Genomic DNA, 14,794 nt, shown 5'->3' with positions numbered 1-14,794 from the left:
GACACAATTTTAAAGGAAGGGCAGGAACAGAGACACCTAGAGGTGGCAGGACAAGTTGAGAGTGTTAAAGAAGCATATGGGATCCTGGGCTTCATTAATAGAGGCATAGAGTACAAAAGTAAGGAAGTTATGCTAAACCTCTATAAAACATGAGTTAGGGCTCAACTGGAGTATTGTGTTCAATTCTGGGCACCACACTTTAGGAAGGATGTCAAGGCCTACGAGAGGGTGTGGAAGAGATTTACTAGAATGGTACCAGGGATGAGGGACTTCAGTTATGTGGAAAGAGTGGAGAAGCTGGGGTTGCTCTCCTTAGAGTAGAGAAGGTTAAGAGGAGATTTGATAGAGGTGTTCAAAATCATGAACGGTTTTGATAGAGCAAAAAATGAGAAACTGTTTTCAGTGGCAGAAGGGTCGATAACCAGAGGACACAGATTTAAGGTAATTGGCAAAAGAACCAGAGGCGATATGAGGAAACATTTTTTTACGCAGCGAGTTGTTATGATCTGGAATGCACTGCCTGAAAGGGTGGAGGAAGCAGATTCAATAGTAAATTACAAAGGGAATTGGATAAACACTTGAAGGGAAAACATTTACAGGACTATGGGGAAAGAGCAGGAGAGTGGGACTAATTGGATAACTCTTTCAGAGAGCCGGCATAGCCACGATGGTCTGAATGGCCTCCACCTGTGCTGTACCATACAATGGTACTACGATGAAATCCCAGAATCTGTCATGTAGAATACAATTTTCAATACTGTAGTAACAATCAACACTTTGGAATTTAGTTGAAATTAAAAAGTGCCAGCCTTAAGAGCACAACAGCCTGGAGAACTCCGAAGGGTCAGCATAACATATAATTAGAATTTAAAAAGTTCCAAGTTAATGGAGCATTGCTTACCTTGGAAATCAAGTTTGTAAAATCTGTTTTCAGTACATCATTCACTTTGGTGAGTTCAGAGTCCACATCTTTTAACTTAAGTATTCAAAAACAAAATTTCAGGTGGCTCAAAAAGGTGACAATATAATGATTGCTTAACGATTAGAAAACTTACCAAGTAAAATGCTAAGGAAAAAGGAATTGTGCAGATTTCAATGCTGTTAAGAGTAAATAGTTTGAAATATTTTTGTAATGCATACAACTAAAACCAAAAATACAATTAATTTCAAACAGTACTGAGCTTTGTGGATACTATAATTTAATTGCAATCTGCATTTAGATGGGAAAGACTATAAAGTCTACAGCAATATACACAATTTTGTTTACAGTAACATAGGCTGCAGGTGCTACATTTAGGTTTCTAATTTGATTAAATCAGGCTGCTAAATTTTTGTTTTACCCCCATGAACAATATTTGCAGATTGGGAATGGGACAAGGGGCAGATAAAATCAATTTTCAATAACATTTTTTTTAAAATTTCCCCAGGAGTCATATGCTGTCATTGGCTTACCCATTTTTGAATATCTGATTTGTTTATGCTCAGGTGGTAAATTCATGACCAGTGGGAAGTAAGTAGTAGGGAGAGGGGGCATGGGGAAAGTAAGTTATGAATTTAAATCTGAACATGTTATTTGGTGGGGGGAGGGGGCGCGGGAGGGGAGAGAAGAGTGAGGAAAGAAAGTGTATTTAAACAAAACAAATCTCACCGTACTAAAGTTTGCATTTATATTGAGAGAGTCCAGTGAACCCCTGATGTCATTACAATACGGAATAGTTCTAGGTACTCTGCAGGCTGCATCATTCAGTATGTTGTTCAGACTTGTTCGTACATCAGTCAAGTTTGCCTGAAGTTTGGTAGTTGTTTCGTCTAAAGTTTGACGTGAGGACTTCACATTCTCTAAAGCTTCCTTGGTTTCTGCGATGTCTGCGGATATAGAGAGGTAATCAAAAATTATTCCAGTTACTGCCCAAAATAAAATTTACCTTGGATGTCACCTGGCTGAACAAAATCCACCATATTTCAGCTTTGCATTTTGCAAATCCTTCTTAGGTAGAAAATAATGTTTTGTTTCTGCTTGCAGAGATATGATTTTCAAAAATTGAAAGTCTTTTTGTACTGGATATATGCAAGTGTAAGACTGGAAACTAATGTCTTGTGGCTTTAAACCAGGGTTGAGAGAGAGAGAGAGAGAGAGAGAGAGAGAGAGAGAGAGATATTATCTTCTACACAGGTCACACTCTCCCTTGGGTTTCTCTCCTAGCAGAGCATATTCTCCAAACAGAGAATCCAGCAGCACCATAATTTCAGTGCATTCCTATCAGCTTTGGCTCCGCTCCTCCTCGCACCACTACATGGATTTTTTGAGGTGTAATTTGTGGAGGGGTCATCTTACAAGTGGCTCACCTTATACACAGTATCTTAGTATCTTCAAGACCTCAAGAAAACTAAATTAACTTCATTGAAATATATATAATGATGCTGCAGTGATCACAGGTAATTCATGCTTCAGCAACTGCTTCACAGCTGTGTTTACTCATTATACAGCTGTAACTCATTTGACTAAAAACTGCACAAAATCCAGACGAAAGTGGCCTCTTAGAAAACCAGTAGTACATACACTCCAATAGGACTCGACTAAAAAATACTGGCCTTGCATTGATTCTATTTTTCAACAGATATTTTAATTGCTTAAACAGTAATTTTAGCAACAGGTTCAAAGACAGAGAGCCAGGATAGAAAGTTCACATATCCTGAATGATAGTTATGCTGTTCCATAGTTTTGCATAGGAACTGTATCTCTATATCTCAGTAGCAAGAGAATATATATTTATTCAAATAGAAAGGTGATCTGTATTCATTTAAAATTTTAATTTTACTTTTACAATAATGGCTAAATATACACACTCCAATTAGCCACAATGGCCCCGATATTAGCGGGCAGGCAGGCAGGGGCGATTGGGCGCGTGGGTAACCCGCCCGATAAAATCCGTCCGTTCCCCACACGATCATGGGTAAATTGGAGCCACTTAACGTGGCTTCTGGGTTTGGCGGGCAGACTGCGCACCTGTATCAAAGGCTGTCAGCTGGAGGAGCTCTATTTAAAGGGGCAGTCCTCCAATGGCTGCTCCTGGAGGAAACACCCAAATAGAACAATGCAGCAGCACAGGGGCAAGACTGCTCCTAGATTCAGTGATGCCTCACTCCAGATGCTACTGGATGGGGTGAGGAGGGATGTGTTCTACCCGGCGCACGGGAGGAAGTGGCTTGCCTCTGCCACCAAGGCCTGGCTCGAGGTGGCAGAGGAAATCACCAGCAGCAGCAACATCTCCCGCACCTGGATCCAGTGCAGGAAGCGATTCAATGACATAACTGGGTCAGCCAAAGTAAGTGCACTTACTCATTCTCCTACATACCGTCTTCCACATCACCACCCCCACCCCACAATTCATTCTGCACTGCCAACATTGCTCTATCACATCACTCCTCACACCCACTCAAAGCTCATCCTCAACTTACCTGCACTTCCTCACTTCCCCAGTACTCACCCCACCACGACCACTCAACCCAATCCTCAATGTCATGGCCCTGTCTCATACTCACCCTCTGATGCATCTCTTTCACAGTCAGCCGCACCCAAACCAATGCATTCAGCGGTTGGCCACGTCACCATCACTCACGCCTCTCTACTTTCTCCCCTTATAGGAGAAGAGAGCCCAGAATGCACAAGAGAGGGTGAGGACCGGAGGGGGGCCACAGCAGGCAGTCGTACTCACAGACACGGAGCAGGAGGCGCTGGAGCTGAGCTGCACCCTCGAGTACCTGTCTGTCGGGGACGCCGAGGCTGGCACCCAACAAACGTCTGGTGACAGAACTTTAACATTCAGCACTCACAATATCAATTCATGTTAACATGCCTTGCCATCTTCAGCATCTCAACATCTGTCTTCATGCTTAATATTGCCTTCTGTTCTCTCACAGAGCCTTTAGCGACCCCTGTGACGGCGGAGGCTGATTCCTCAGAGGACCTATTGGCCTCTGAGGGTGCACCGTCACATCTGAGCGAGACAGCCACCAGCGCAGATACACACACCTCGGTGGGTCCCCGTCCGCAGTTAGTTGGGGTCTCACATGGTGAGTTACCACACACGTGAGCATGAGCAGACACTGGTGATAGGGGCAGCTGTGGAGAGTCCGTGTCGGTGGAAGCACTCTTCTCCAGGCTCTGCTCAGCTGGACACAGATGCTGGACCCTGGGGGCCATCTAATAAAAGGAGAACATTCCAGGGGGTGCAGCACATTTGTGAGGTGCTGGAGCAGGTGCCACGCGCACTCTCCACAATCGCGCAGAGGATGGAGGAGTTGAACTCCCGCATGAGTGGAATGGCGGCACAGGTAAGGGAGGGAATCTCTGAGCTACTGTCACAGGGACGTGAGGGTATCTCAGATCGTGTCGCGGGTAAGTGCGGGAATGTCTGCGATGGAGGGAAGGCTAGCCTCCATGGAGCTTCAAACTCGGCTCACAAATGAGTCCACTCAGGCCCTGACAACGGCCATTCTGACTCAGGGTGAACAACATTCTGCCGCCTTAAACAGGCAGGCAGGTATTCTAGCACTGGCCTTACAAGGCTTCACACGTGTCCTCCAAACTGTCGTCCAGCAAAGTGGTAGGAGTGGTGTGGGCCTGGCCCGGGGAGGGATGACGGCGAAAGGGGACATGGAAATGGGGATGCCACTCAAAGCACTCCCACGTCTCACCCGTTGCCCCCCTCTCAACCAGTACCTGCAATGCTGCCTCCTCTCCAGGTGGCCAAGTCTGCCCCTGCACAGGTGCAGGTGGAACAGTCTTTGGAGGGGCCCTCATGGGCACCGAAACCCAGAGGGCATATGCTCAAAGCACTTAATCGGTCAGGGCATGAACAAGAGCAACCTGCCACTACCTCTGCTGCAGCCACAGATGATGCACCACATAGAAGTAGTCAGAAGTGAAAGGTGAAGGTTTTGTAAGCACAAAAGGGATGCACATGGGTGTTTGATGGTTGGTCATGTTTTTTTTATTTATATTTGCTTTTTGTTAAACGCACATTAAATATTATTATTGTCACCACTACTGCCACGCCTTGGCCATTCTTGACTGGCTTCTGTAATAAGGCCCTTTCATGAGGTTCACCATGAATGCCCACACTTGATGTCACCCATTGGGTCACTCCACAGTGGGTGTATGTGTAATTGCAGGACTATTTTGTGCCGGGGGGGGGGGGGGGGGGGGCGGGCGGGGGGCTGGTGTGGCCGCTGCTCGATCCAGGTGGCGAGGACTGGAGTCTTCACACTGTCTGATGTTAGGAGAAATGTTCACATATCAGTGATTCCCTGGCGTCATGAACAGCCAGGTGAGCCGCTGTTCTGCCCATGGATTGCTCCTCCTTCTCCTCCTCAATGTGGGTGGCAGATGTGGATGGGGCATTCTCAAGCGGCACCCCTCTCTGTTGTGCCATATTGTGCAGGGCACAACACACGACTATAATGCGTCCCACTCTATCTGGTGCATATTGAAGCACTCCCCAGAACGATCAAGGCACCTGAAGCGCATCTTGAGCAGCCCTATATCATGCTCAATTGTCGACCTGATGGCGATGTGCTGTCATTATATTGACGCTGTGGCTCGGTGGTGGGGTTCCTCAGAAGTGTCATGAGCCACGTGTGTAGGGGGTATCCCTTGTCCCTGAGGAGCCAACCCTTGCGGGTGTTCGGTGCATGGAAGAGGGACGCGATGTTGGACTCCCAGAGGATGAAGGAGTTGTGGCAGCTGCCAGGGTATCTGGCTCACACGTGAAGGAATCTCTTGTGGTGGTCACAAATGAGCTGAGTGTTGATGGAGTGATAGCCCTTCCTGTTCATGAACAGTCCTGGTTCGGTGAAGGTGCTCGTATTGCTAGATGGGTGCATTCGATTACACCCTGCACCCATGGGAAGCCAGCCACAGCATGGAATCCCACTGCCCTCTCCGTCTCGCTGAGGTCGTCCATGGGGAAGTTGACGTAGTGCGAGGCCCTGCGAAACAAACTGTCGGTGACCTGCCTTATGTGCAGACGACAGAGACCCCAGCGATGATCCCAGTGGTACCCTGGAATGATCCGGAGGTGAAGAAGTTGAGGGCAGTGGTGACTTTGACAGCGACAGGTAAGGAGATGCTGCTCGGCCCAGCTGGGAGCAGCTCGACATGAAGGAGGCTGCAGATGTCTGCGACTACCTGGCGACTGACTCTGACCCTCCATTTGCACTGCTCCTCAGATAGGTCCAGGAAGATGAGCTTCGGTCTGTAGACCCCGTTGCGAGGGTTATGACTCCTGCAACGTCGCTCTCTCTGTTGCCCTCCGTGCTCTTGTGCAGGTGTCTGTGGCGCAGCACTGTGTTGTGGAGCTCCAAGTGGCGGAGGTGGACGCCGTGCCTGGCAAGGCTGGTGATGTTGCTCGTCCTCGGATGAAGTGATGAATGCAGCCATGGCGCGCCCCCCATCCTGACTGTGAGAGTTTGAGGGGGTCCGCAAAGTAGGTAAATATGTTTGCACAGCAGAGTTTTGGGTGGAAAGTAAGAATTTTGAGTGGAAACAAAAATGTCTTGCAGCCAAAACTTTGTCTGAAGTGACGGAATGCTCTGCTGCAATAAATGAGGTTTACTCCCCACCTGTCAAATACTCATTTGCATCTCCCACTGCCTACGGGCTGAAACACGTCTGTTGCAACAGGGCGTGTTTCCCACAGCATGTGAAACACACTGAGGTTCCTTCAAAATGTCTACTCAATCAGGTATCTCAAGTACTTTAACTTTATGTACAAGTATGTAGATCATCATCCCGCCGGCTTTAATTGCCAGTGGGATTCCCGCATTCGGGAGGCGTACGCGCATCCGGTCGCATCACCGGGGAACCTGGAAGTCAGCGGGTTAGAGCCAGGCTCAGAGCCCGCTATGGATTTCTATGATTTTAGAAGCCCCCCGCTGCCCCCATGTAGCAAGCCCAACGAGAGAGGGGGCAGTTCTGGACTTCGTTTTCGGGAATGAAGCTGGGCAGGTGGAAGGAGCATCAGTGGGAGAGCATTTTGGTGGTAGTGAACATAATTCAATTAGATTTAGCATAGTTATGGAAAAGGCAAATATAGAACAGGAGTAAATAGATTAAAGGGTAAGATGGTACATGAGCAGTGGTGTTCATTTAAGGAGTTATTTTTCAACTTTCAAAAGAAATATATTCCACTGAGGAAAAAAGGGTGTAAAAGAAATGACAGCCATCTGTGGCTAAGTAAAGAAATTAAGGATAGTATCCGACTAAAAACAAGGACATAAGGTAGCCAAACTTAGTGGGAGGATAGACGATTGGGAAGTCTTCAAAAGTCTTCAAAAGACAGCAAAAAGTAACTAAAGGAGCGCTGAGAGGAGCCGAGCCGAGCGGAGGGAGCGTCCGATAAAAGGCGGGATTTCAGAGCGCTGAGAACAGCTGAGAGGAGCCGAGCCGAGCGGAGGGAGCGTCCGATAAAAGGCGGGATTTCAGAGCGCTGAGAACAGCTGAGAGGAGCCGAGCCGAGCGGAGGGAGCGTCCGATAAAAGGCGGGATTTCAGAGCGCTGAGAACAGCTGAGAGGAGCCGAGCCGAGCGGAGGGAGCGTCCGATAAAAGGCGGGATTTCAGAGCGCTGAGAACAGCTGAGAGGAGCCGAGCCGAGCGGAGCTGCGACCGAGTTCGAAGTGACGTCAGGAATCAGATCAGGGGAGGCACCTGATTGGTGAGTAGGTTCAGGTGAGTATTTCTACTTATCTACAGTAACTGAAGTAAAAGGAAAGGGAAGGTCTGCAGGTCTTATAGGAAGTAGCGTTTATTTTTTAGTGAATCAAAGTCCCTAGTGTAGTTAACATTCTCTAAATTGAGAACAATTTAAAGGAGTAAACTCCTTAAAGGGAGTGGTAAGTAGTTTTTCTTTCCTTTTTTTTTCTCTTGACATTGTAGTTGTTCTTAAGCTAATTTAAGGGTTAAGTCATGGCAGGAGATCCCAGCGCCGTGTCATGTTCCTCTTGTGGGATGTGGGAATTCAGGGCTCCTTCCTGTATCCCTGATTCCTTCACCTGCGGGAAGTGTGTCCAGCTGCAGCTATTGTTTGACCGCTTGACGGCTCTGGAGCTGCGGATGGATTCACTTTGGAGCATCCGCGATGCTGAGAAAGTCGTGGATAGCACGTTCAGTGAGTTGGTCACACCGCAGATAAAAATTACTGAGGGAGATAGTGAATGGGTGACCAACAGACAGAGGAAGAGTAGGAAGGCAGTGCAGGGGTCCCCTGCGGTCATCTCCCTCCAAAACAGGTATACCGTTTTGGATACTGTTGGGGGAGATGGCTCACCAGGGGAAGGTGGCAGTGGCCAGGTTCATGGCACCGTGGCTGGCTCTGCTGCACAGGAGGGCAGGAAAAAGAGTGGCAGAGCTATCGTGATAGGGGACTCGATTGTAAGGGGAATAGACAGGCGTTTCTGCGGACGCAACCGAGACTCCAGGATGGTATGTTGCCTCCCTGGTGCAAGGGTCAAGGATGTCTCGGAGCGGCTGCAGGACATTCTGGAGGGGGAGGGTGAACAGCCAGTTGTCGTGGTGCATATAGGCACCAACGATATAGGTAAAAAACAGGATGAGGTCCTACAAGCTGAATTTAGTGAGTTAGGAGTTAAACTAAAGAGTCGGACCTCAAAGGTAGTAATCTCAGGATTGCTACCAGTGCCACGGGTTAGTCAGAGTAGGAATGACAGGATAGCTAAGATGAATACGTGGCTTGAGAGATGGTGCAAGCTGGAGGGATTCAAATTCCTGGGCCATTGGAACCGGTTCTGGGGGAGGTGGGACCAGTACAAATTGGACGGTCTGCATCTGGGCAGGACTGGAACCAATGTCCTAGGGGGAGTGTTTGCCAGTGCTGTTGGGGAGGGTTTAAACTAATGTGGCAGGGGGATGGGAACCGATGCAGGAAGTCAGTGGGAAATAAAGTGGTGACAGAAACAAAACGCAGTAAGGGAGAGTGTACAGAACATGACCGGACAGATGGTCTGAGAAAGCAGGGCAAAGACCAAGGGAAGTCTAGATTAAACTGCATTTATTTCAATGCAAGAAGTCTGATGGGCAAGGCAGATGAACTCAGGGCATGGATGGGTACATGGGACTGGGATGTTATAGCTATTACTGAAACATGGCTAAGGGAGGGGCAGGACTGGCAGCTCAATGTTCCAGGGTACAGATGCTATAGGAAAGATAGAGCAGGAGGTAAGAGAGGAGGGGGAGTTGCGTTCTTGATTAGGGAGAACATCACGGCAGTAGTGAGAGGGGATATATCCGAGGGTTCGCCCACTGAGTCCATATGGGTAGAACTGAAAAATAAGAAGGGAGAGATCACTTTGATAGGATTGTACTACAGACCCCCAAATAGTCAACGGGAAATTGAGGAGCAAATATGTAAGGAGATTACAGACAGCTGCAAGAAAAATAGGGTGGTAATAGTAGGGGACTTTAACTTTCCCAACATTGACTGGGACAGCCATAGCATTAGGGGCTTGGATGGAGAGAAATTTGTTGAGTGTATTCAGGAGGAATTTCTCATTCAGTATGTGGATGGCCCGACTAGAGAGGGGGCAAAACTTGACCTCCTCTTGGGAAATAAGGAAGGGCAGGTGACAGAAGTGTTAGTGAGGGATCACTTTGGGACCAGTGATCATAATTCCATTAGTTTTAAGATAGCTATGGAGAAGGATAGGTCTGGCCCAAAAGTTAAAATTCTAAATTGGGGAAAGGCCAATTTTGATGGTATTAGACAGGAACTTTCAGAAGTTGATTGGGAGAGTCTGTTGGCAGGCAAAGGGACGTCTGGTAAGTGGGAGGCTTTCAAAAGTGTGTTAACCAGGGTTCAGGGTAAGCACATTCCTTATAAAGTGAAGGGCAAGGCTGGTAGAAGTAGGGAACCTTGGATGACTCGGGAGATTGAGGCACTCGTCAAAAAGAAGAAGGAGGCATATGACATGCATAGGCAGCTGGGATCAAGTGGATCCCTTGAAGAGTATAGAGATTGCCGGAGTAGAGTTAAGAGAGAAATCAGGAGGGCAAAAAGGGGATATGAGATTGCTTTGGCAGATCAGGCAAAGGTGAATCCAAAGAGCTTCTACAAATACATAAAGGGCAAAAGGGTAACTAGGGAGAGAGTAGGGCCTCTTAAGGATCAACAAGGTCATCTATGTGCGGAACCACAAGATATGGGTGAGATCCTGAATGAATATTTCACATCGGTATTTACGGTTGAGAAAGGCATGGATGTTAGGGAACTTGGGGAAATAAATAGTGATGTCTTGAGGAGTGTACATATTACAGAGAGGGAGGTGCTGGAAGTCTTAACGCGCATCAAGGTAGATAAATCTCCGGGACCTGATGAAATGTATCCCAGGACGTTAAGGGAGGTTAGGGAGGAAATTGCGGGTCCCCTCGCAGAGATATTTGAATCATCCACCGCTACAGGTGAGGTGCCTGAAGATTGGAGGGTAGCAAATGTTGTGCCTTTGTTTAAGAAGGGCGGCAGGGAAAAGCCTGGGAACTACAGACCAGTGAGCCTGACATCTGTAGTGGGTAAGTTGTTAGAGGGTATTCTGAGGGACAGGATCTACAAGCATTTGGAGAGGCAGGGACTAATTAGGAACAGTCAGCATGGTTTTGTGAGAGGAAAATCATGTCTCACGAATATGATTGAGTTTTTTGAAGGGGTAACCAAGAAGATAGATGAGGGCTGTGCAGTAGACGTGGTCTACATGGACTTCAGCAAAGCATTTGACAAGGTACCGCATGGTAGGTTGTTACATAAGGTTAAATCTCATGGGATCCAAGGTGAGGTAGCCAATTGGATACAAAATTGGCTTGACGACAGAAGACAGAGGGTGGTTGTCGAGGGTTGTTTTTCAAACTGTCCAGCGGTGTGCCTCAGGGATCGGTGCTGGGTCCGCTGTTATTTGTTATTTATATTAATGAATTGGATGAGAATTTAGGAGGCATGGTTAGTAAGTTTGCAGATGACACCAAGATTGGTGGCATTGTGGACAGTGAAGAAGGTTATCTAGGATTGCAACGGGATCTTGATAAATTGGGCCAGTGGGCCGATGAATGGCAGATGGAGTTTAATTTAGATAAATGTGAGGTGATGCATTTTGGTAGATCGAATCGGGCCAGGACCTACTCCGTTAATGGTCGGGCGTTGGGGAGAGTTATAGAACAAAGAGATCTAGGAGTACAGATTCATAGCTCCTTGAAAGTGGAGTCACAGGTGGATAGGGTGGTGAAGAAGGCATTCAGCATGCTTGGTTTCATTGGTCAGAACATTGAATGCAGGAGTTGGGATGTCTTGTTGAAGTTGTACAGGGCATTGGTGAGGCCACACTTGGAGTACTGTGTACAGTTCTGGTCACCCTATTATAGAAAGGATATTATTAAACTAGAAAGAGTGCAGAAAAGATTTACTAGGATGCTACCGGGACTTGATGGTTTGACTTACAGGGAGAGGTTAGACAGACTGGGACTTTTTTCCCTGGAGAGTAGGAGGTTAAGGGGTGATCTTATAGAAGTCTATAAAATAATGAGGGGCATAGATAAGGTCGATAGTCAAAATCTTTTCCCAAAGGTAGGGGAGTCTATAACGAGGGGGCACAGATTTAAGGTGAGAGGGGAGAGATACAAAAGGATCCAGAGGGGCAATTTTTTCACTCAAAGGGTGGTGAGTGTCTGGAACGAGCTGCCAGAGGCAGTAGTCGAGGCGGGTACAATTTTGTCTTTTAAAAAGCATTTGGACAGTTACATGGGGAAGATGGGTATCGAGGGATATGGGCCAAGTGCAGGCAATTGGGACTAGCTTAGTGGTATAAACTGGGCGACATGGACATGTTGGGCCGAAGGGCCTGTTTCCATGTTGTAACTTCTATGATTCTATGATTGATTAAGAAAGGGAAGATAGATTATGAAAATAAATTAGCAAAAAATATAAAAACAGATAGCAAGAGTTTCTACAGTTATATAAAAAGAAAAAGGGTGGCTAAGGCAAACGTAGGTCCCTTAGAGGATGAGACCGGGAAATTAATGGTGGGAAACATGGAGATGGCAAAAATGCTGAACAAATATTTTGTTTCAGTCTTTACGGTAGAGGACACTAAGAATATCCCAACACTGGACAAACAGGGGGCTCTGGGGGGGAGGAGCTAAATACGATTAAAATCACTAAGGAATTGGTACTCAGTAAATTAATGGGACTCAAGGCGGATAAATCCCCTGGACCTGATGGCTTACATCCTAGGGTCTTGAGGGAAGGGGAAGTGGCAGTAGGGATTGTGGATGCTTCTCTGGACTCGGCAAAGGTCCCAGCAGATTGGAAAACTGCTAATGTAACACCCTTATTTAAAAAGGGTAGTAGGCAGAAGGCTGGAAATTATAGACCAGTTAGCCTAACATCTGTGGTGGGTAAAATTTGGGAGTCTATTAAGGAGACAGTAGCAGAACATTTGGATAAACATAATTTAATAGGACAAAGTCAGCATGGCTTTACGAAGGGGAAGTCATGTCTGACAAATTTGCTTGAGTTCTTTGAGGTCATAACGTACAGGGTGGATAAAGGGGAACCAGTGGGCGTGGTGTATTTAAACTTCCAGAAGGCATTCGACAAGGTGCCACAAAAGATTATTGCTCAAGATAAAGAATCACTGGATTGGGGGTGATATTCTGGCATGGGTGGAGGATTGGTTATCTAACAGGAAGCAGAGAGTTGGGAATGGTTCATTCTCGGACTGGCAACCAGTAGCCAGTGGTGTTCCGCAGGGGTCGGTGCTGGGTCCCCAACTCTTTACAATCTATATTAACGATTTGGAGGAGGGAACCGAGTGTAACATATCAAAGTTTGCAGATGATACAAAGATGGGAGGGAAAGTAGAGAGTGAGGAGGACATAAAAAACCGACAAGGGGATATAGACAGGCTGGGTGAGTGGGCGGAGATTTGGCAGATGCAATACAATATTGGAAAATGTGAGGTTATGCACTTTGGCAGGAAAAATCAGAGAGCAAGTTATTATCTCAATGGCAAGAAACTGGAAAGTACTGCAGTACAAAGGGATCTGGGGGTCCTGGTGTAAGAAAATCAAAAAGTTAGTATGCAGGTGATCAAGAAGGCCAACGGAATGTTGGCTTTTATTGCTAGGGGGATAGAATATAAAAACAGGGAGATATTGCTGCAGTTATATAAGGTGAGACCGCACCTGGAATACTGCATACAGTTTTGGTCTCCATACTTAAGAAAAGACATACTTGCTCTCGAGGCAGTACAAAGAAGGTTCACTCGGCTAATCCCGGGGATGAGGGGGCGGACATATGAGGAGAGGTTGAGTAGATTGGGACTCTACTCATTGGAGTTCAGAAGAATGAGAAACAAATAAGATTGTGAAGGGGCTTGATCGGGTGGATGCGGTAAGGATGTTCCCAAGGATAGGTGAAACTAGAACGAGGGGGCATAATCTTAGAATATGGGGCTGCTTTTTCAAAACTGAGATGAGGAGAAACTTCTTCACTCAGAGGGTAGTAGGTCTGTGGAATTTGCTGCCCCGGGAAGCTACATCATTAAATAAATTTAAAACAGAAATAGACAGTTTCCTAGAAGTAAAGGGAATTAGGGGTTATGGGGAGCGGGCAGGAAATTGGACATGAATTTAGATTTGAGGTTAGGATCAGATCAGCCATGATCTTATTGAATGGCGGAGCAGGCTCGAGGGGCCGATTGGCCTACTCCTGCTCCTATTTCTTATGTTCTTATGTGTTCTTATAAAAGTTCTCAATTGGGGAAAGGCAAATTTTAGTGAGCTGAGAAGTGATTTAGCAAAAGTGGACTGGAAACAGCTACTTGAAGGTAAATCAGTGTCAGAACAGTGGGAGGCATTCAAGGGGGAAGATAGTGAGGGTTCAGAGCAAATATGTTCCCACAAAGAAAAAGGGTGGGACTGCCAAATCTAGAGCCCCTGATGTCAAGGGGCATACAGGGTAAGATAAGGCAAAAAAGGGAAGTTTATGTCAGACACCAAGAGCTCAATACTGCAGAAAGCGTAGAGGAGTATAAGAAGTGCAGAGGTGAAATTAAAAAAGATTAGGAAAGCAAAGAGAAGGCATGAAAAACTACTGACAAGTAAAATCAAGGAAAACCCAAAAATGTATTATAAATACATAAAGAGCAAGAGGATAACTAAAGAAAGAGTAGGGCCTATTAGAGACCAAAAAGGTAACCTTTGTGTGGAGGCAGAAGATGTGAGTATGGTTCTTAATGAAGATTTTGCATCTGTCTTCACAAAAGAGGGGGACGATGCAGACATTGTCGTTGAGGAGTAGGAGTGTGAAATATTGGATGGGATAAACATAGTGAAGGAGGAAATATTAAGGGGATTAGCATCTTTGAAAGTAGATAAATTGCCAGGCCCGGATGAAACGTATCCCAGGCTGTTAAGAGAAGCAGGGGAGGAAATAGCAGAAGCTCTGACCATCATTTTCCAATCTTCTTTGGCTACAGCCATGGCGCCGGAGGATTGGAGGACTGCTTATGTTGTACCGTTATTTAAAAAGGGAGAAAAGGATTGACCGAGAAATTACAGGCTCGTCAGTCTAACCTTGGTGGCGTGCAAATTAATGAAAACAATTCTGAGGGATGGTATAAATCATCATTTAGAAAGGCACGGATTAATCATAGACAGTCAGCGTGGATTTGTTAAGGGAAAGTCGTGTCTGACTAACTTGGTTGAATTTTTTGAGGAGGTAACGAGGGTCG

At 46.4% G+C, this 14,794-nt stretch overlaps 1 protein-coding gene across 4 annotated transcripts in view; it reads right to left on the bottom strand.

Moving 5' to 3' along the window:
* The window catches only part of LOC137324798 (prominin-1-A-like), a 168,329-nt gene that overhangs the window by 62,682 nt on the left and 90,853 nt on the right, over positions 1-14,794 (bottom strand). For all 4 annotated transcript variants that reach the window (XR_010963722.1, XR_010963723.1, XM_067989519.1 and 1 more), the window contains exons 7-8: positions 1,649-1,866; positions 902-976 (exon numbers count right to left, since the gene is read on the bottom strand). Coding sequence is in view for 2 of the 4 variants with exons in the window: in XM_067989519.1 (XP_067845620.1) it covers positions 902-976; positions 1,649-1,866 (293 nt within the window). In the remaining 2 variants the exon portion in view is untranslated. The remainder of the gene's footprint in view (positions 1-901; positions 977-1,648; positions 1,867-14,794) is intronic.

The sequence above is a fragment of the Heptranchias perlo genome, chromosome 1, assembly GCF_035084215.1.
Source record: "Heptranchias perlo isolate sHepPer1 chromosome 1, sHepPer1.hap1, whole genome shotgun sequence".
Lineage (NCBI taxonomy): Eukaryota > Metazoa > Chordata > Chondrichthyes > Hexanchiformes > Hexanchidae > Heptranchias > Heptranchias perlo.
This window is presented reverse-complemented; position numbering and strand designations above follow the sequence as displayed.